General features: G+C 38.5%; 2 protein-coding genes across 4 annotated transcripts; one reads left to right on the top strand and one right to left on the bottom strand.

Annotated features, from left to right (window-relative positions):
• Nucleotides 1-1,068: 1,068 nt before the first annotated feature.
• On the bottom strand, nt 1,069-7,234 carry LOC110851123 (ras-like protein 2). The gene is made up of 4 exons (XM_022098763.2): nt 6,176-7,234; nt 3,864-3,951; nt 3,564-3,775; nt 1,069-3,452 (listed from the first exon to the last, which is right to left on the bottom strand). The coding sequence occupies exons 1-4, from the start codon at nt 6,266-6,268 to the stop codon at nt 3,261-3,263; spliced, it is 585 nt and encodes a 194-aa protein (XP_021954455.1). The 5' UTR covers nt 6,269-7,234; the 3' UTR covers nt 1,069-3,260.
• A 1,010-nt stretch (nt 7,235-8,244) lies between these two features.
• On the top strand, nt 8,245-22,986 carry LOC110851515 (mucin-12). 3 transcript variants are annotated; one of them, XM_035853032.1, is made up of 13 exons: nt 8,245-9,584; nt 11,582-11,679; nt 13,948-14,079; nt 14,363-14,398; nt 15,163-15,297; nt 15,426-15,542; nt 15,631-15,788; nt 15,906-17,000; nt 17,083-17,345; nt 17,668-17,846; nt 17,934-21,748; nt 21,827-21,950; nt 22,022-22,986. In XM_035853032.1, exons 1-13 carry the CDS (start codon nt 9,578-9,580, stop codon nt 22,352-22,354), a joined length of 6,492 nt encoding a protein of 2,163 aa, XP_035708925.1. In that variant the 5' UTR covers nt 8,245-9,577; the 3' UTR covers nt 22,355-22,986. The 3 variants fall into 3 exon arrangements, with proteins under 3 accessions (XP_035708925.1, XP_035708926.1, XP_021955015.1); XM_035853033.1 differs by lacking the exon at nt 14,363-14,398; XM_022099323.2 differs by lacking the exon at nt 11,582-11,679 and having other exon boundaries at nt 8,246-9,584.
• Nucleotides 22,987-23,029: the final 43 nt, after the last annotated feature.

Raw genomic sequence — 23,029 nt, 5'->3', positions numbered from 1 at the left:
GACAATATGCACTTGCACTCAATTATAAGAAAATTATGTCCGAGTGACAATATTACTTGTAATTGGAACATTGTATTAAATGTAATTTAGCCTAGATGAAATTATATATAGCACAAATTAGTAAAATTGTATTAAATCTTAATCCGTGTTCTATATAAAAACGTATTGCTTACAAAAATTATATATGTATGATGTAGCAGATGAATCTGGTGATATGGAAAAATATGGTGCGAAATTGTATGTCATGAAAAAATATATATGAAATGGAACTTGATGTCAAAAAATTATATATTAACGTTAATTAATAGTGAATTTATCAATTTAAGGGAAATTTGAAAATATGTGTGTATTATCAGTGTATATTTCCTATTTTGTTTCTTATCGTTAGATACGTAAATAATATATTTGGGCAGCATTAACAAGATCGGGTGTGCCATCTGTAGTTTGCGTCACCTTATGTTGATATTTTTAAATCGTATAACAACTAAAAAATTGAAATTTCATAAAAAAATTCTGTATGTCGTGCGTGTATTCTTAATGTCATATCTTATACAAAGTACATCCTATATCAAAAACCATATTAAAAAATATTAGTTTTGACTTGAAATTTTGAAGACCATTGGCTCTCCACCCATCCGATTAAAAGAAAAAATAAACCTGAAATTCTAATTGCCAACACAATTTATAATGTGATTCTAACCTCAACAATTAATTTGACAATAATTGTCGACGATAATATATGAAGAAAAATATTCAGTATCATCAAAATGATCCAAATTCTACATGATATGGGTTGAAAAAAATGTATTTGACAATTAAATTTACAAATTTGAAACAAAACCTCGAAAAACTATCAAAATTCAATCGACCCAAAATAAAATTATGAAACAAAAAACTAAAAACGTAGTTGAACTTTAGTATATTTTAGTTCATCACATCTCAATGTATAAAATGTAAAATGTTGTAACGTGGCGAATAAATTTTGATGTGTAGATTAGTAAAAAAAACATGAGTGTATATGCATTTTATTACTCCTTTCATCATAATAATTCCTTTGAAAAACCATGATCAGAAATTTATTAGAAGTTTTTATTATGTCAAACGAATTAAATTTTATAAAAATATGGACCCAGTCTAACAGTTACAACAACATAGGGTGAAAATTAATACATTGGCAGTTTTGTAGCATTAATATGCACAGTATAGTGATTATCCAAAAATTAACTGGAATAATTCATCTCTAACGCCTTGGCATCATTTCAAGGTAAATATTGTATATTATTATTATTAATTATTATTATTATTATAGTCTAAATATATATCCAACATATTAAAATGTCAAACAAGAGTAGGACACTTATTCGAGTTTTTTTTATACAACGACCAGCTTTTTTGGTAATAAGTGATTAGCTTGTTAAAACTTTGCCGTTTTCAGCGGACTAAAAAAAAGTCCTAAAATTGATTAATAAAAAAAGCAAAAACAATCCATGAATATCAATTATATTGCCGACTTGCATTATTAAAACGTATATACGAAGTATTTAGTACGACTCTGAATAAAATTGCAACAATGCAAATTAAAATGGTGAGTAACAATAGTGATGATTGGTCAATATATGTAAACAACAAGATTTAAAACAAGAGAGATTGTCTCAGTTACTAAATATAATAAATGTATGTGTATAGTTTGGTTGGATTGAACAATGAGTAGTAGTGCATGTTTTTAGTTTGTTTGAAATATTATAAAATTTGGTCACAATTATTTCCACGATCATTTGTTGATTGTCATCAACGACATCGTGTCATCGTTATCATGTAACTTATATAAAACAAGAAGTAATGGTAATAGGAAAGGCATCGTAAGCAATAAGTGACACATTACATATTATACATATTTAGTAGTAGTATTTAGTAGTACCTCTGATTTTGTACAGTGGATTGTGATGTATGAACAGTAGTGCGGATTGGAAAACACAACCTATTAGAGTGACAGCAAATAATTGATGACATTATCAATCATAATGCATTTAAGAATAATAAGTAATAGCAATAAGAACAAGGAATAATAATCCGATCCACGACATTGAAATGCGAAAAATTTAGCAATATTTTTTTTCATAGAAGAGTTGTTGCAGAACACGGGATTCATTTCTAACGTTATAATAAGTAATATGTATAAGAAGGCACTTTTGGTGGGTTCCGGGTTCCGATTTTGAAATTTACGAGTGATCGAGGGAGGAGTTTTTTTTGTAATAATTATTTACGTAGGAAGCACACCAAGGGAAGCGCTGATTTACTATTTAACGATACAATGCAAAATTTGGTATACATTGCGATTGTTTGGTAAGCGTACTAAATTGTTAGCGACTTACTCACTACTAGAATAATAATTGTATCGGTTTTCATTCATCGAATCCTTATGAATAATTATTTCTCTCTCACCACGGTTTAGACCTTGTGTAAAATACTAGTAGTTTTTAGTAGTAAATATTTAGGTATGTACTTGAATAGTACGTCCTCGTTGTCAGTAAACTTCTTTGAGGCAACGTTGTTGACAGATGGTTCTTTTCCTATAATTTAGTATATTTAGTACCATCCATTAATATTATTATTATTATTTCTTCTTCTTCTTCTTAGCATTATTATAGCATCAGTAATTGTTATAAGTGTGTTGGGTCAGTTGAGTGCATTTCTTGGTGCGACTGAAGGTCTAATACAATGGCTGACTTGAAGAATATCTGTCATATTGGCAAAACATGATCGTCTTTGTTGTGTTACGTACATTACCCGCACGCATATTATTGAAATTGGATATGTCGATTTTACACAGTTTCCTTCCCTTTCATCCTTCCTTCCTCTACTATAAAACGGAACAAGAACATGCTCATTTCATTATATAGATATATGCTGCCATTGAATGGAAAAAGTTGTGAATAATATTAATGAGAATCATTCGTATGTGGAAGATATACAATATTAATAATTGCACTGTGTTGCACTCGCTACCAGCTTGTGTGTAAAATAATTAAACTTCAATATATAGTAGTTAAAGTGGATAATAATTATGGACATTGTCCGAAATGACTCAAGACTTGTGTTCTGCTCATTACAAAATAATACGGTTAGCGCATAAATCTATGTATGTAGTACCACAACTCCTCTTGCAAAAAAAGTTACCGTAATGATCAAATATGACGCAGTGAAGTAATTTTGTAAGGATTTTCTGACAGGGTTGGACAATTAATTAATTATTTCCCCTTTTAAAACAGGATACATTTTTTATTCTTCTTTCGTTGTTGCTTCAGCAGGGGACGCTCCATTTGTTGAAATTGTCGGATAATTTGCACCAAAGTGTAAAATGCCTGGTCCACATTCATACGCAGTTTTGCGCTGCATTCGATCAGAGGAACGCGTAATTGACGAGCAAGGTTTTGTGCTTCTTCTCGGCTCACCTGTAAAACACAATTGCAAATTGGGTCAAAATTATGTTTTTCCAATTTTCGTTTAGATAGTGACACCGAAATTTTGGACATGTTTAAAAATAATTGTAATATGCTACTCACCGCTCGTTGCATTTCTAAGTCGGCCTTATTTGCAACGATAAGCATCGGGAATTCGTCCCTGTCTTTGACTCTCAGAATTTGTCGATGAAACTTTGATATTTCTTCGAAAGAAGAGCGTTCTGTGACGGAGAAGACGAGGAGAAAGCCTTCTCCAGACCGCATGTATTGTTCTCGCATCGCACTGAACTCTTCCTGCCCAGCAGTGTCCAGTACTATGGAAAACATCAAAATGGTAAATCAAATCGTGTCATTTCATTAAAATCACGTGGAAATATGAACCACAGAAGAGAAAGCACTCACTGTCCAGCTTAGCGGGTATATCGTCTATAACACATTGTTTCGTATAAGAGTCTTCAATCGTGGGGTCATAATCTTGGACAAAGTAGCTCTGAAAAATAATGACAAAAGAATTTATAAAAGCCGGATGCAGTTTTTTTAATAAAAATTAAGTGAGTATGAAGCAAATAACAATTTATCAAATAGTTTTATGAAATCGCATAATTTTTACAACATTTGGAGCAAATTCTACACTGTGCAGCGTGAGAAAAGTGCATTTTATGCACTAGTGAAAGCGTAGAGAATTGAATTACAGTTTGAATTGGAAGTAATTAATCTCATTCCCACTTTCCGAATGACGACAAGACACCTTGTCCGTCTGTCTACACGACTTTTGTCAACAAGTCAAGCTCCTGATATCAAATTAGACGAAATACATGAAATGTTTGCGTATGCTTGCAAATGTAATTTTCTGCATCATTATGATGCCTGTGCCATGCCTAGCAGTGGAAATAACTCAATTGCTTCAAGTCAGTGGTCCACAATTATTTGTATCATCATCGCAATAATGGATTTATTACAAGTTGGCATGCAGGCGGACGAAAGCAAAATCGCGATGTGGTTTTTATTATTAGTCCAAATGCTATTGCCATTACCATGAAATGAGAAACCTTGATGGAATGATTGTACTATTGTTTTAGTTCCTTCAGTTTCTTGGCTCTGATTTCATGTTTACATAGTTTCCAGCCTTAGATTGGCACTGTTCATTCCAACAAACAAGACAAATGGTGTCTACATCTAAGCAAGTAAGCTTTGACTGAGCCGTTCTCTGATCTGTAATCTTCTCGCAGGAAAAGAGGGAATTGGACATAACGAACAAACAAATTACGGCAATCCCATTTTCTACTCGGTCCGACCGACTGTGTGGAAAACCCGTAAGCAAAACTTTGCAACAATAGTGTAGTCCCAGCATAATAAGGCAATTCTCATATATGTCTTAATCCTGGAAATTGTCAATTTCAATTCACCCAGCATTGTGTACACACATGCATATTTACGTAAACACAAGTCATGGCGAGTAACAAACAACAGTTCACTATATACTTTGTTTCCACGCCATTAATGCCACGTCCATCCGGTGACTCATTTATGTATTAGTAATACTCTTTTGTCACATGGACGGATGAAACAAAGCTACAAAACGTCGACGACTAAACGGAATAATAAGAATAAATTGACATTGTAGAAAATGTCGCAATACTCTGAGCAATGAGATGCTACTGTCTGCTAGAAAGTGAAAAAAAATGTCCATCCCTTTACAAGAAGAAGAAGAAGCATTATTTTATTTTGTAAAAGTCTACTTGGTCTGCAAGCTCCTTTTTCCACGCAAACCTACGCACCCATAAAGAGAGACGAAGACGACGGTCTAGAAATGAGGGCAATGTCTTAAGAGGGCGTGCAACCTAAACTTGCACATGTTCACAGCACGACGACGACGACGTCGACGAAGGATTTTTATCTCCCTCTCCAAATCTTATTAGGCTGTCTTTCTTCTTATGCTGTCTCTGGTTTTTGGGTTGCCTATCTATCTATCGTACACTAACTTGCTGGACTTTTCTGCTGGAGTCAACTTCTGGAGAAATCGAATAAAAACGTCCCTTTTTAGGATTCGCCGAGACGATGAAATAGTGGTTATTAACGCAGATGGAATTTGGGTGGCGTGGAGAAGCAAGAATCATCAGTCGCCACTGCTACTGGGACATTTATTGATCAAATTTATACGAAAAATACGACATTTTTGCTGTTTTTGTGACTTGGACAAATTGCTATGCAGCAATTGCAGCATTTAGATATTTAAATATGCATTTATGACGATATGTATAGGAAAGTATTCAAAACTAGAGCTTCATTTGCTTAGCTGGAAGGACACAGGTAATCTTTTTTTGCAAATGGACTATATGCACATGCCACAGGGTCGTTCCTTCCTTTGTAGTTTCACAACGCTATAAAATGAAAATCCAGAAAAGGAATTATGGCATAGAAAACAAACTAATTTTATCACCGGCCGTGCGTTGTCGGAATGTCGCATAATTACTACTTATGCACTAAGAACACGCTTTCTGCCGGTATAAAACATACCGCGTGCCTAATTACCTCGTGTGGAATTGCTATCTCACTAATTTGCTCCTATTTATGTCGTGTATGCATAGCACGGCTTTCACTAACACACACAATGTCTAGCACAGTGTGTGCGTAGTTAAATATTATTAATGTCCATGTTTATGTACAGACAATGGAACAATATACGTATTTGGTATACAAAGTTAGACATTTACCTGAATGAACTGGATTGTGATGGCACTTTTTCCCACCCCTCCAGCCCCCACGACCACGATCTTGTGGTTATTCTGAAGTTGTCTGCTAGACATTTCTTTATCCGTCTGATTAACTACAATTAGTCTCTTTGCCACCCTTCTTAACAAGACATTCAACGATACAATAGTCCCAAAATCTTGCAACTTTAGTAAAATAAAATACTCCTTCTTCTTCGCCGGTTTGATTGAACACACTTTCTCTCGAACTTTCTCCTTCTTCTCGTCCCCACCAATTATTTCTTCACTGCTTTCTCATTAATCTCGACTAATAAATAATTTCCCGTACAGTGATGCCACTCTCTTTTTCTTTCTTCTTTCTTAATTAAAGTAGAAGCCACAATCTGGTCCAATACGAATTTGCTATATATACTTTATCTCTTCTTCTTCTTAATAAGTGGCTAAATAAAACCCACACCACCAGGGTCGTAATAACTTTATTTCTCTTTTTTCCGTGACGATGATGTCCATCCACCAGACGACTGAAGAAGAAGAAGGTGTCGTGATGACGATGTTGTTGGTGGGTTTCGCAGTGACTGATGCTATATAATAATTAGAAGAATCTCTTGTTCTTGGTCTTCTTCTAACGAGATGAATTTCTTGAGCGGTGGATGAGATGAGGGAGCTCGAGATGAATGTGGAGAGAAGAAGAAGAGACACCCACACCACTCTCACTAGCTCGCCAGCTCTGATTTCAGCCAACTAATAGTAAACCCGTAAGGAGAAGGTTGAAATGTGAATGATGATCTCGTTGTTCTGAACTCACGGAGGAATCCTAATGCTAATTGCCAAAAAGTCGAGCTAAACAAAAGTAAACGAAAAGAACGCGTGTCCAAGAAAAGAGAGGAGAGAATCCTCTATGCAGTTTGGGTTAGTTTTAGCTCTCTTGTAAAGTTTAGTTAAGTAAGATGAAGTACATACAAATATCTACAAAGTTTGTAGTACAAAAACCCTCGTCTCTTCTCTGCAGCTCGACACACACACACACTTGATGTTGTATTACAACTAAAAAAAAGTCTCCGTCTCATTCGTGTGTCTCGGTTGGAGGAGGATGGAACAAGTTGTTCAGTCTCACTTTGAACGTGAGGAAAGTAAATAGTATTAAACACTGTATGGATGAACGTGTGTATGTTACGTATACGCTAGAAAAGATAGGAATGGATGGATAATAATGGTCAGAATTATTCAGAATGAGACACGCACACAACACATATAAAAGTATACATGCACAAAGAGATGATGGTACATCCATACATCTTTGAGACACGATTTTGTACCTGGTTTACGCTAAAATTGGCAAGTCTCACATTTCCCGGGGGGAAAAAGGTGGAGAAAGTTGGCGAGAAAGCGTTACATTTTCCTTCCTCTTTTAATTTCTGGGGACGTTATTAATGGAACCTCCATCCTAGCTAGGTTCGGAATTGAATGTGGATCTGTTCCAAAGGGGGCGACCGCTTTGAGACGACCCAGGAGCACGGCAAACCTTTCTGAAATCATTTACGCTATGCATTGTGAGATGCATGAAGAACTCGCGTAAAGAGAGCAACGCAAAACTCTAAAACGCAACGCAAGAGCGGTATGTAGCTCTTTACAGGGTTCGCGATTGATTGCAAAAAAGCTAAATTTCAGGAAAATTACATTTCTGAAAATCATGAAAATGATGAAATTTCATAATGACCCCTGGGGGAACCTGGGGTATGCTAAGTTTTTCCTTTCTTTTTGTTCGGAAATTTCGCCCAAATATTTGTTTTCTACTCGGTGAAAGGTAGCAACCCAGCAGCCTGGTAACACGTTCTTCTTAAACATTCACTGCAGCTGTATATACGTCGATTCCATTCTCATTCTGTGATATTACGTACGTTCGTTGGTAGGTTGGCCTTGTTTCCCACCACGCTGGCAACTTTACACTGCGAGATCGAAAATGGTGGAGGGACGACGACGACGACTCATTCCTCGCTATCTCCAAACGCTTGGGCCTCTCGTCCTTTTAGTAAAAAGGTTCGTCGTTGTTGTTACTACACAGTACCAACCAGGTTTTTGGGCTACTACTACTCTTCTTGATGATATTATTATTGTGTAGGAAAGGAGAAGAGCTTTTTCATACTTTATAGCACTACGCTCTCAGTTGGTATAAGCAAGCCAAGTAATTTAACGACGGCCGAACCTCTCTCTCTCTGAGAGGATCTCCACCAGCGTATTCCAACAACCACCACGACTCAACTAAAACGCACTAATTGTCTTTAAACTGTGGGGATTTATTTGCGAATACAATTTTACCTCGGTTCCATAGATCTGGAGAGGATCCACCTTTAAAGGGACAGTGGTTTAAATTCGCTGCGAAATTCTGCCACGGAATAAGTACAAAAGCACATTTCTCTGGGCGAAAGCTCCCTCCAAGTGCTCCGATCGCAAAATAGGAGGGAACCACACGGACCGACCGAACGATTGGATTGTGAGATCCGATAACGATAATAAAAAAATAACACATTCCGAAATATTAAGAACAACAACAATTTAAACGAGAATGAGCATGGGTTTTTCCAAGACAGAGATATTATTAGCAGCAAAATTAACTTTACAAGTTCATCTTCAGGGCGGGTAATAATAAACAAAAAAACAATTGCCCTTCCCTCCTTTGCCGAGTAATAGGAATGGATAGTTATATAAAACATTAATAGAAATTAAATACCAGGATGACACCAAGGTCGCAACGTCACTTTAAAGTGTGAGACACAACTTTTGTTTGATAAATAATTAAAATGATGATGATGATGAATCCAGCAAGTTGAAATTGCATTCAAGGAACATTTCCCATAAAAGAACAATGTGTTCCACTGTGAGTATTTTAGGGTTGAATAATAAATAATAATCAATAAGAAGCCAATATTTATATATATAGTGTTTTCTGGGTTTTAATAACGAAACAAATATAAACGACAGTGCAAACTGATATCGGTGAAATTATATTGTTGAGAGTCACAAGTTCGCCATGTGGTGCCTTAATTTCTGAGATAGAAATTAAGCCAATATCACTTGTGGAGGATTATTACTGTTGAAATACTTGATCCATCCTATTAAATTAATATTTTCCCTGTGTGAGACTTATGTAAAGCGAACCAGGGATAAAGTGTTGTTGACTTTTTGTTAGTTTCCATTATTATTTACTTATTCCTGTTATGTTTGTTGTGATATTTAGTAGTTAATTTATTAGTTTACTTACTTAATATCGTCATCCATAAAGAAATAAATTGCTAGTTTCTGTTTCCTGGAAGTGAAAGCAACACGACTTTCTCTCTCTCTCGACGGGGTACGCGGATTGTCAGTCACTAAGAAAAATTGAAGCTTACTTTCATCGCTAACCAGGCGATGGACGGTAAGTAATTTAATTTCAGTTTAAAACAAAAACTTAATTTAATTCAATAAAAACATACTTTACTCACTGCTATTCGATATTCTTAAAAAAATATCTGCTTCTGCTTTAATATTTTCTGCATCTTGTTGTCTTTTGTATCATTAATTTTCCAGGCTTGCATGGATTCTTTCCTCACTTGCATGACATTAAAGAAACTGAAAGCATGTTTGTATAAGTAAATAAGCTTAAAACTAGCACTTAACTTACTACGAAAAAAGGATTAGTGGAAACTCAACCTTTTGTGAATTTCCAATCTTTGGAGTCATCATCATCATAACCCTCACGCTACGTTCATATTTTATCGCTCATACACACAACTAATATTATTATGCATCCTTCAAATTGTGTCACTTGGACTAATTTTTTTTATCTTATCTGTCTCCACTTCATTTTCATTTCATTTCATAGTTTATCGAGAAAAGCGTTCATACAACATCATCAGAATCGGTCATTTAAACTTTGATCATCATTTGCATTTTGATTTTTGTGACGGCTGATGATGATTAAATTGACATTCCACCGGATGGAGGGAACTTGATGATACTGATATCATTCAATTCAGGTTTTGTTGCAATGCAAATTTTTGTTGAATCGTAACGGGATGGAATCTAATATATGTATCTCCCGTTTCGATTTATATTTTTGCCTTTGTAATCATTTACTGGTTCGGTGTATTTTTACTGTTTTTTGAAGTTTTATCCCAATTTTTATTTAAATCTACCAGGAAGACATTTGAGTTTTGAGGAAGCTACATTAGAATTGAAGCGATTTCTAAACCGTAATAGACATTTGACTTTGATAAGTCTTGATTAAATCGGTTCACTTAAAAAACTAATTTATTTATTTAATTTTAGAACTCGAGCATAAATTAACACCTTTAATGTGGCAATTGATAAGTTATGTATGTTGTTAGAACAATACGATATTATAGCTTTATCCCTGATTACATGCAAATTGGCGTAGTGGTAGATAGATACTGTGGCAAATATACATACATAAATACAAGCATGTGCATTTACTGTTAATAATTTTGATATATGTATATGCAGCCGTAGCAGTGGTTAAATTTTATTTCGTATTTTTTAAATGTTCAGGCCAAAAGTACTTATTATATATTCGCTATTTGCTTGGTCAACAGTGTATGATCAAACATGGTGATCAATTCAATTCGCATCATTATTTTCATTTCAAGTTGCAAATTGCAATTTGCAATAATACATAACTATCAGTTTCTTGTTATATTTTTGGTGCAAAAAATTATTCTTAAATATTTCCACCACTTACTGTTACCACATTTAAATTTAAAAATTGTTGTTGATCAATATTTATTGCTAGCCTACCAACGCATCAAGCTTTGTCTGAGTTCAAATCATCTACGTACCAAAATTTATAATTTTCTCCCCAATTCTTTAATTTTTATGGATATATAGAACCCGTGAGAATAGCGTTCTTTTATTTTTGGGCATTTTTTTGGTAGCTGGATGATGGAATGCCAATGCCACTGGGGAGATTGTACGCTTGATCGTTGCTTTATCGTATCCCGACCTGATTTGTTTTTGACACGTTAAAAATTGTTAATATCTTGTTGTATAGCTCGTACATACACAGGTATTCCTTCTTAAGTTGATGTTGTTATTGACCAAATTTTATTTGGCGCATCGTTCCGCAGCAGAGGTACAATTATATTTTAGTTGTTTGAGTCCTTGAACGTAAAATTTTTTTGATTGTCGTCGTCGTCAGCAGCAGCAGCCGCAGTTATGTTTGAATAATATAGTTGAGTTAACGTCAGCAAAAAACCGAGTGGGGAGCGAGAGCGTTAGCAAACTATAAAATGCTCACAAACCTTTGATTGAATTTTACAGATGAGATTCAGAGCTGGATTTATTCCTAAATTTCCCATAAAATCTACAACAATTAGGAATTTAAATTCCTAATTAATAATCTGTTTTTCTTTAAAGGTGCTGGTCGTGTCGCATTTTCTTGGGAGATACCATGCATTGCGCACTTTTGTTCCTTGTTTCGTTTATATTTCGATCTTATAGATTTTGACATTGAGGTAAGAAAGTCCTTTCAAATTCGCCTTGTTTGTCTTCAATCAAGTCAAAAAATCTTGGGATCACGTCAGCATCAAAGACAGACATGAGTTTTTAGGAAAAAAAAGCTCGCATAAGATACCGAGGGCAAGTTCGCAATAGCAAAAAAAGGAAGAAAGGAGGATGAGAGTGCTGTGAATTGAAGGGTTATAAATAAGGAGAGAAAGGGAGAGATCACATTTACGGTTAGCAAAAGATATAGTAGTGACATATTTACGACCGTTTTTTAGTCGTAGCTTATTCTCATATATTTATCTATATATCTTGCAAACAATGGAGGTGGAGGAGGAGGAGAGTAAAGTAAAATAAAAGACAAAGGCATTCAGAGTCGAATTATATCCCAAACATTTGCACCCGTATTCCATTCAGGATTTTCATACACAATTAATTGTGATGTGTATTATATTATACAAAAAGTATCAAACAACAATACACAAAACAATATCCTACATACAAAGCAAAATTGTCGGATCGATATTTGTCCGGGCGTGTATTTTAGTCGATGTACATACATCCGCCCGTCTTCTTCCAGTTCTGCTGTATGGAAACTTTATTAAACTTATGTAATGAGGAGAGGACGGAATTAAAAACACTCATTGCGTAGACTTACTTGTGTATCGGGAGGGAAGGATGCGACATGTATTTTCATGTAAAACAAAAGAAATTAATTTTCAAAGAGGATTAAATCATGCAGAAAGGACAAATATTCAGCATTTTCACTCACTACTACTACTCTCTTTGTAGTTCAGTCAGTGGTGAGAATATTAGAATACGTGTGTATTTGTAGTCTCTAAATGGATCGTGTTCCATCTATTAGTATGAATAATTTAATAACAGCGAAACACAATGTCAGGAAAAACTAGAAATCCAGGGAAAATCAGGACAAGACTCAAATATGGGGGGAAGTGATACAAGTCGAGAGAGAAAGCACTTAATTACTTCCGAGCAGATTAAAATCTAATTTCTTATTTAAGTTATTAAATCCATAAAAGTTTTTCCTCTTAATTAGTTCCTCCTTTGTGCAAATAACAATTGAGAGGTGGTAGAGGCAGTGGTGGTGGTGGTGGTAGTGGTTTTATGAAAAGTAAAGCATTAGTTTACAGGCAGTAATAGTGGCGGAGACGACGACGTAAATCATATCTCTCTCAGACCTCTTCTTCTTCTTCGCCTACGACGAGGAGTCCACTTTTTCTTCCAGCTCGACTATTTTGCAATTTTGTGCTGTTAAACATGCAAAAGATTTGGCACTCTGCAGCCTCCTCCTCTGCGGGCGAACACACAGAGAGAGCGAGAGAGGCGAGGCGAATAATAAGGCGAAAGCATGCCAACGGCTTCTCTCCTCTCTCCGGTTATTCCTATAATTAGTTCAGAGTCACTACCACTACACGACGACCAAGAGAAGCACGTGCACGAACAAACTCATCTTTCTTTTTCCGCAGTCTTGTTCTGTTCATCTACGACGACTGGGAAGCTTAACTTCCGTTCAGCACGAACCTCTCTCTCTCTTTCCTCCTGTCAACCACTCTTTCCGCAATTCCTTCAGATAATATTGCGTGCCTACACACCACTCATTCAAACAACCGCAAAGATAGGCAACTTTTATGTACTTTTCGGTTGGACCTGCCAACCACTCCTCCTCCTCCTACTACATATTTTGAAGATGAATAAGATACCGAGTGGTAGGAAGAAGAGGTATCGCATTATGCAAAATGGAATGGCCAGGGCTCATGTTACCACCAACCCAGATTACTCCAGGGACTAATTAGAAGGTGTAAAGCTATAGTTGGATTGTTTTCTTGTTGTTGCCAAATAATACACACTTTCAAAGCGTGGGTCTACCTTAGGGGTATAATTAGTAGCGAAATCAATGAGCCTCTTCAGGCATTCGCACAACTTTACCACAAGAAGTTTTGCAACTGGGAAAGGATTCTGTTACGATGAGGGCACATAAGTCTTGTAGGAATAATTGGAACTTCTGTTCTAGGAGTTTTGGTTTCATCTTCTCTATAAAAATCAATCTTTTGAGAATGATACGTAGTAAATATTCCGTAAAAGAGTATGATTGCGAATCCCATGGAGAGAAAAAAAAGTTTGGCAACATTATTTTGGGTGGTGGATTTTATAGATTTGTATGGTCTGACGATCCGAATATTTGTGATGTAGTAAAAAAAACAAGAGTCCCACTTGGTGTGAGTAATTGATGAAAGGGTGTGAAATTTATGCACATGTAGGAGTTGGAAGAAGCCTTGCTCACGGATAGTGTAGAGGAAGTGGCAAGTTCGTTGCTGCAAGACTTGATAGTTCAACTTCTCAAGGGTTGCTTCAATTCCAAGCACGATGAAATCACAACATCCAACTATCAGGTAAATTATGTCTGATAAATTATATATTTAGTTGATATCTGAATATGCGTTTGAAATGAAGCCAGCCTTGGTTTTTTATGAGAATGGAGACTCATTAAAGGATGATGAGTTCCATTATCCGATCCATTTTTATCAAGTATTATTGCTAATGGACGATGTATGTAGTTGGTTATGGGAGAATTGGCAAGAGTATAAGTTGTCCGAATCTCGGTGTTCATTCCGTTGTCTGAAACGGAGGAGTAGTGGGCATTGGCTGCATTACGACGTTGTATTATTATTTCAGATGTACCTACGGAGACTCTTTCGCAAAAAATGCGAGGTAAGAGGATACCATCACCTAACATATACGATTCCTTCTTCCTTGGTTTGCCAATTTTTTATGATGTGATGATGATGATGATGAAATTATTCGTCATGAAATTTACCACAAATTATTTTTGAGTATCATAGTGTGTCAACCTACACGAAAATATAATGCAATATAAACAGGCCACGACGAGAAGCATGTTTATGTGTATCATATCTTGATGCATTCTTCTTGAGGTGGAAGGGAAGGAGATTTTTTATGATTGGATTTAATTAAACTTTTACTACACGTAGTGCTGATAGAAAGCAAAATTATATGCCGCACTTATTCTCACTTCTTCTGCCTAGATCTCATTCTCTATTACTGTGCTTTCACTTTTTTTTATTGATTATGTTGTAAATACCTAAATATACGATGGGATCATGAAATGTATTCTGCTGTCAACACGCAATAAGTCTCAAACAATAAGGGCAAACATTATTATTTTTGTTCGATTGTTTGTTGCAAGGGGCGATTTTTATAAAGTGCGTGGCTACTGGAATAAATGTTTACTAAAAAAATGAAATGACCTTGTAAATATTGGTTTGTACTCGTTTTGTTTGTTTTTATGATTAACAATTAATTAATACGGACCTCATTATCTGAAACTGAACTGAGTTAAAGATACGCGTAAAGAAACAACAAATTATTATTTTTTGAGCCTTTTTTTTGAGGGAATGAGAGTTGAGACGAAAATTAAATATGTTGTAAATCATGTCTATCACGCTGATTTACAGGAGGGCTCAACCAAGGACAATCCTTTTGAAACCGATGCAGCATTCCACTCTCTCCCCGTGAGCATAAAAGTAAAAATTTTGTACGACTTATGCGATTTCCGTTTGGACAATGAGGATGTACCTTTAAAATTGGAGGTAAGTTCAGCATGAAAGAATTTAACAGATTCATCGGAGGTCTCATTTTCCTTTGCACTAATTTATGATATTATCAGTCATGCCATAACTTCAGCAGAGATATTACATAGCATTTTCTTGTATTTCAGTCCTTGGAGTCCGATAGCTTACGCGTAGAACCCTTGGGTCGAGACAGTGGGGGAAGCACATACTGGTATTTTTACGGGACCCGGCTTTATAGGGAGGACTACGGGAGCGACAAATCGGTAATTTAGCAGTTCGACTCAATAATTCGATATGAGCGTGTTATTGAGCATTTAATGATTACATGTGTATTCATGTGAAACGACACAGGCAGCCGGACGAAAACGAGGGAGAAAGGAGCTCCACTGGGAAAAATCTTTGAGCAAATGGCAGGTCGTTTGCTACACTGAAGAAGATTGGCAAGTGTTAACACGCAAATTTAAAAACTGCAAATCTATCCACGAAAAGAATCTCCACCGCACTCTCAGGTATTAATAATAGTAATGCAGTTTTAACACTTTTGATACTGCATAACTGTGCTAATGGCTATGTAAAAAAAACTCACATTTAATAAATACCTAATTAACGATTATTCCTTCCTTTAGCTCTGACTTTCTCCCTGAACTTCCACGCCTATTTGCCGAAAAGGAGAGACTGCAACGGAAGCGGATGCTAGAGCAGCAACTCCGTCGCAGTGGAAGATCCGTGTTATCAGAACCAAACCAACACCATCATCACCAGCAGCAGCGAGAAGATATGCCCGTCCAACAATCTCACAAAAAAACTAAACACGCTTCTAGCGAGGGTGGTGGTGAGGAAGGGAGAGAAAGTGTTAGCGAATCGGGCGACATGGAAGAAGATGAGCTACGGCGACAAAGGGAAGAGCAGGAGAAAGCAGACCGGCTTCTGGCTGAGGAGATTGAGAGGGAAGAAAGGAAGGCACGACTTCACCTCCGAGAAAGAAGGGGTGGCGGAGTCCCACCCTCTCAACCAGTGTCATCCGTACCCACGAGGATATCAAATAATGACAAGTCCTCCTCCTCAAGATCTGGCAGTAGTTCTAATAGGAAGAAAAATATTCGAGGTAGTAGAAGTAGTTCAGCCACGAGTAAGTCTCCCAGCAAATCCCCGGCAAAGTCCACTCTTACCAAAAATGGAAGCAAAAAGAAGACGTCTCCTGAATCCAAGAGGACGACCAATAACTCTTTATCCACTATTCAAAGTGCAGTTTTGTCCAAAGGTGCTAAAAAATACAACAAGGAAGATGATGATAGTGACGATGGCAGAGGGGATGAAAGATCAGATGTGGAGGAGGATGACGATGACGACAACCCACGAGATCCGTCCAGTGATCGGGAAGAACCAGCAGAGGATGAGAAAGGAGATGAAGGGTCCACCTCTCGCTCCTCATCTCCAGCACCTGTTAAAAAATCGACCAAAAAGGTTTCCACGAAAGCGAAACAGAAAAGTAGTTCAACGGACAAGGAGAAACGGTCCAAGTCCAAAGACAAGCTGAAAGACAAGGACAGAAAAAAGAGAAAAATGAAGAAGGAAAAATCAAAGGATAAAGATAGGGATCGACAAAAGCAGGCGAGCAAGAGCAAACCCACCACTGAAAAGGCTTTATTCGATACTAATCACGCACCACCAATTCATTCCATGCTGGGAATGTCCAAAGCCAAAGTTAAAAGCAGTGTACTGTAAGTCCACCATTCCTCAGTTAATTTGTTCCCAATTTTGTAATACGATTGAAATCACTAAATCTCATTTATTTATTTTTAGGTTTTCACAAAGTGAAGAAGACGTTCAAATCGGGATGCATAAAGTGGTTGAATCAATAAAGAACCACGGAGACGCTTGGCCTTTTATGAATCCAGTTGATGAAGATTACGCTCCAAACTACTACAAAGCAATCTCTTCACCAATGGACCTTCAAACGATGGAGGACAAACTTGACAATCAAGAGTACGTCTCACTCGAAGAATTTATCGCAGACTTTCAGAGAATTGTGGACAACTGTATAAAATATAATGGACCTTCTAGCGGTACGGATCACTATTACCTAGTCCTATTATAGTCTGGATTTTAAAATATGGACTATTTTTCAAACTGCCAATTTCCCTTCTTAGCAAAAATTTTGCAAGAAACAGAAGAAGGGGTTTATACCTATAACGTGTATATTTCATAATTTAATTTCTTGGCTTTGAATTTTATAAAATCCAAGACTTGCTTACGAGCGTCCATTTTCAACTAAATACTCTTGGATGAATTTTTTAAATCGTAGTCCGTATTTGAAAATCCCGATCATAATTACTTAATGCAGCTAATTCCAATAATTTGTATTTATTTTTATCATCCATTTTCCAGAGTACACCGAAATGGCGGAAACATTACAGGATGCGTTTCATAAATCTGTCCAGCGATACATTGCCCCCGACGAATCTGACGATGAAGAAATCAGCATTGAATACAGCAACATGGGTTCAGAAAAGAAACGACCTCGAACTCACTCTACAAATAATAAAAAGGACGAGAAGTCTAGTGAGGTAGAAATTATTACAATTTTTTAATGTAGAAAGTAGATTTACTGAGATATCTTGCAACTTTTTAAAATTTCCTATTGATTACTTCAGCACAAGAAAGAAAATCAATCTTCAACCGATAAAAAACAGTCATCATCCAAATCTAAGCAGTCCAAATCATCGTCCTCAGAAAAGAAGAACAAAGTTGACAAAAAGTCCAAGAAACATAAACTAATGCGACATCACAGTCGAGATTCGGAAGCAATTGAAAATCTCGACACTGCCACGGCTGAGACCTTGAAGGATATTGACAAGTGGTTGGTGGAAACTCCTAAACCGACCGAGTACGTCAGTTCTGGAGCTGCTGCATTTGATAACCTCCGAAATCGAATTCTCGAAGATGACAATGATCGTGATAAACATTCTCCTCCCAAAAACTCCAGTCCTACTAATATAATCGGTCATAAACGGAAACTGGAGGAAAACTCTCCTACTGCTACGTCTCGGCCTCAACCGTTTGTTAAAAGCAAAGAAGCCAAGCGACGAGATTATAATGATGAAAAGGACGAAGACTTCACACCACCCAAGAAAATGCCAAAAAAATCAGATAAACCGAGTCCCAAGGACAAGTCAAAATCAGAAAAATCCAAACAGAAAAAGTCCATGACCACAACGGGAAATGTCAAATTAAAGAAAAATTCGGATAAGCAGAAGCATCATTCGTCATCGTCCAAAACGGGCAAGGATAAGCGATCATCCCAACATCACCACTCAAGCAAACATCAACGTCACAGTAGTGGTAGTGGTAGCAGCTCCAAGCAGCGTGACTCTACTTCTCCTCCTCCAGTTCGACCACCATATTCCAAGTCAAACGGTCCCAACAATAAAGTCAAGAAGAGGACTGACTCCATTATAAAAGATGACTATTCCTCCACCACCACTAGTCCTGGTGACAACAACAGTGTCACAGAGTCAAAACCATCGTTGAAACATTCAAAAAGTTTTGAAGATAAGAAACACAAATCCCCAGTTAAACGAACCAATAGCCTTTTCACAACTTTGAAGGGTCCCGGATCCATCAAGAAGTTGCAACCATTGAACAAGGGGAACAAGTTGAACTCGGTCGAGTCAAAATTCAACAAGATAGCCGGACAGTCTGACATTTTTGGAGGTAAAGGAACACCTTCGGGAGGTGGCGAAGTTAACTCTGAGAAGCTAGTTCGAGGAGATAATAATTCAGTGGGCGAGAAACCAGAGAAAAAGAAATGCCTTCTCCTCAACGATGCCCCCACTGACCGAAAGGGTGGACCTAAACTCAGCTTGGGCACCGTCCTCTCCACAGATGCCATTAAACTTGGAGGGTTTAAGAAGAATGAGTACGAAGACGACGAGGACGCGACTCCTCCCTCACAATATTCTACGTCTACCAGTGGAGCAGGGAAAGTAGAGTCGTCCAACAATGAAACAGCAGCAGCAACAACAGCAACAGGATCATCAGAGGTACCTGTCAAGGTGGAAGGGTCTAAAGCCAGTCCTCAAGGGTCATCTAAAGAGGAGGAGGACAAGGAAGAGAATGATGACGAGGAGGAAGAAACGGACAGGAAATTGGAGCCAAGCAAAGGGTTTAAGCCGGAAAAATGCATGCCAAACTTGTCAGCTTGGATAAAAGCGTTTGGTGGTCCAACGAAACCTGTTCCTGGATGTGTTGCCACTGCCCCAGTAAGCAACTCTCCTCACGGTAGAAAACCAGATAATGATCCCAAGAGCTTTAAGGTTATGGGGAGAGGTGTGGGCGAGTCAAACAACTCTTCGTCTTTTTCAAACAACGATTCTTACAAGAATGCTGGTCACCACAAGCATTCTCCAGTGCCTAAAGGTGTCAGAAAGCAGCAACAGCAACAACATGTGCTCCATCCTGAACAACCTCCTCACTGGAACTCAAACTCCTCAACTCACGCTCAACAGCAGCAACAACAACAACAGCATAAACCACCCGGTGAACCCCATCCTACAGTGCTGAATGAGCCGCAGCGTGAGCTATCCTCCTCATCAAACAAGACCCACAATAATCAACAACACAAGAAACATCATCGCCATCGTAAGATGAGTACGAGCAGTCTGTCCTCCCAAAGCGAGAGTGGCTCACCCCACCCCTTCAGCAATCAAGACGGACCAGGAGTTAATCCTCCTCGATGGGTTGACGAGCACTGGGCCCATTCGCAGTCTCAGTCCCCTTCCGCCTCGTCCCAAGTGAGTTCTCAGTCACCTGCAAACTCTCCCTTCTCCCCCGCCATCAATAGTCCGCCCCACACTCCACAAACTCCCCCCAGACCCGTGGGACCTGTCCGAGTTGGATTTTATCAGGATATCACATCCCAGCACTCTAGTCCCGAGAAGATCAATGAACCACATTCCAACTCCAACTCTAACGTAGCCTCTCCCTCCACTCCACCCACCCCGACGAACAATCATAGTACAAATGCCAGTCGAGGAGGAGGAGGAGGACGAGAAATGTCTTCGACTGGCAGTTCCAACAAAAATATTGGTGGTGGATTTGGACCCTACAATGCTCCCCAAATATATACTCCTCGCTATGCAGCCAGCACACCCTCTCCCAATGTGGGTCCAGGCTCCAATATGCAGTCACCATCCCCTGGAGGGATGACCAGTGTGGAGTCACCACCTGCTGGCCCCAACTCCCCACATTCACCCAACGTCCCAGAGTATCGACCACCCTCATACAGCCAGTCGTCAAATTCTCAGCATACTACTTCAGTTCTCAACATTTCTGCAACAACTATTCGCCCAGGTCCAAGTGTGGTTGTTCCGGCGCACTCTTCATCAGCAGCCCATCACAGGACGAGCTCTCTAATTCATCATGGAGGAAGTCACTCTCCTGCTCCTTCCATCCCTCCGTACCCACCTCCCACGAATCACTATGGCCATCCTTCCTCGGTCGGACAGCCCCACCCGGAAGCTGCCCACAGCACCCCTGCAATATCTCAAGCCCATCAGCCCGTAATGGCTCACATGAATCAAGTTCAAGCCCATTCACAAATGAGCCATCAACAGCATTACGAGCGATATCCGCCGCATAATTACCATCACCAGATGAACTCTCCATCTAGCATGCCTCCGTCGTCACTGCCCTCGTCGGCATCCAGTTACACCCAAAATTTGACGGCCGCTCATTCTCATTCTCAACGACCTAGTACAGCTCAACCTTCTCCGTACCCCTCAAATCCGTATGCGTCCAACCCTCGAAACATTAACATTCCTCCAAACGTGTACACCAATCCGATGAGTGCGGACTCAGCAATGAGCAGATTTTACAAATCGAGTGTGAGCAGTGGGGAACTCAGTCTTACTTCATCTGGTGGAGGACATTCATCATCTGCGGATCAACACACTACTTCCACTTCCAATAACTCATCATCGTCATCATCGTCCAGCTCACGGGGTCGAAATAGTCGTTCGAATGCAGCAGCAGCAGCCGCAGCTAATGAGCAGCAACAGCAAGAGATCCAAAGGAGGGAAACTGCTGCAAACTTGGAGGGAAAACTGGGTCATAGTGAACTGAATGGATTTGTCCAGTGGCCACATAATCTTGCCTCACTATCGCAAATCGTGAACAGCATCCCCAATCCGATGAATGCTGTCGGGATGGCGAATGCGTATCGTCAATACCAAGATCAACAAGCGATGGCAGAAAGTATGAGCAAGTATCAAAGAGCGGCTGACCCAAGCGGGTACAGTTCTGCAAGTGGCGTCTCCGGTGGAACCAAGACTGGGAATCCTCTCAACCCTCCAGCAGCTCATTCTCAACCGGCGGACAAACTGCCGTCCGACATCGACACTCCTGTCGTCACGAGTGTGACCAATAGTCGAAGACAAGGCTCTAAGGCAGAGTCCAAATCTTCATCCAGGTACATAAACCAGATATAAATACGTATTAGTTTTCTGATAAATCATGCCAGTAAATCAAAATTTCTTATATTTCTTAGATCTCAATCAAACTCCAAGAGCAGTGGTCAGGCGATGGTTGCTGCAAGTGCATTCAACTTTTCTTCCCTTTCCCCCGCAGATCTTGCCCTCTATCCTTCCAAGGACGAAGGATCACTCTATTCGGTAAATTACTAGCATTAGTACAATGAGGTACAACAGGGAAGCTGTGCTAGCTAACATGTTTCTTTTTACAGGCAAGTCCACCAAGTCTCGCACATCGTCCAGACCTGTACCCCTCGTCCACCTCATCTTTCCACACCTCATTCTCGCCCTCATCCCGCAGCACCGCCGGGGGTGTGCCCGCCCCGTCCATCTCTCCATATCAAATCCCCCCTTTCATAGGATCTCACCCATCCCCCTATCAATCTCAAAGCTCACAACCCTTCGCACACAGCCAACCACCCCGAGGACTTGTCGACCCGTACCAACAGTTCTTTCAGAGTTCTCCGCATGTAATGGGCTTATTGCCACCGACCGGTTATCCTTATCCGCATGGGCTTGGTTTCAACAGACCTGGATGGATCTAATAAAAAGGGTGCACAAAAATATATTTCGTTCAAATTTAATGACGACAACCACTTTTTGGTACTACTAACTAACCGTAGACTACATATTAAGTACTACCCTAAGTAACCGTAAGTCAGCAGGGGAACATGAATAATCTGTAATCTAGGATACTTTAAGCAATCAATCATTATATTAATTTCACGTACACACCGACACACACAATAATATTCAGTGGCAGCTTGACTTATTTAAAGCCGTTGAGTTTAATAAGACATTATCATCATCATTATCACTACTACTAATGTATACTTCCATTTTCACATTGTTCATGGAACTCGTAACTTTGACAAACAAACAACTGCATACTAAAGCTTTGATTATTATTAGTTTTTACCAGATAATAGGGGTATTCATTACGAAGTCGCATGTTCGCATCCCAACATAATTTCAAAAAAATTGCAAACTAAATACTAGCCTTAGAATGCGCAAGTTCGCCGATGAATTTTTTTGCGAACTTGCGAACTTCGTTTTTCTTGCTAACAATGCGAACTCGTCGTGAATACCCTTAATAATAATTCATGTTGTTCAAGAAAAACTGTCAGACAAAATCATGACGAGTAATTTCAATAAAATATGCAAGTAATTATTTCAACACCAAGTTGTATCACTTAATTATGTGCACAATTCATTTGATT

Source organism: Folsomia candida, unplaced genomic scaffold (genome assembly GCF_002217175.1).
Source record: "Folsomia candida strain VU population unplaced genomic scaffold, ASM221717v1 Fcan01_Sc006, whole genome shotgun sequence".
In the NCBI taxonomy this organism is placed as follows: domain Eukaryota; kingdom Metazoa; phylum Arthropoda; class Collembola; order Entomobryomorpha; family Isotomidae; genus Folsomia; species Folsomia candida.
This window is presented reverse-complemented; position numbering and strand designations above follow the sequence as displayed.

Excerpts from the sequence above, each read along its gene's own strand:
- LOC110851515 (XM_035853032.1), top strand. Across the intron at positions 17,001-17,082 it reads AAAGTTAAAAGCAGTGTACT|GTTTTCACAAAGTGAAGAAG; the intron begins GTAAGTCCACCA and ends ATTTATTTTTAG. Across the intron at positions 17,847-17,933 it reads AGGACGAGAAGTCTAGTGAG|CACAAGAAAGAAAATCAATC; the intron begins GTAGAAATTATT and ends TGATTACTTCAG.
- LOC110851123 (XM_022098763.2), bottom strand. The coding sequence starts at position 6,268 with ATGTCTAGCAGACAACTTCAGAATAACCACAAGATCGTGGTCGTGGGG. Across the intron at positions 3,952-6,175 it reads TCACAATCCAGTTCATTCAG|AGCTACTTTGTCCAAGATTA; the intron begins GTAAATGTCTAA and ends ATTATTTTTCAG. Across the intron at positions 3,776-3,863 it reads TATACCCGCTAAGCTGGACA|TACTGGACACTGCTGGGCAG; the intron begins GTGAGTGCTTTC and ends TGTTTTCCATAG.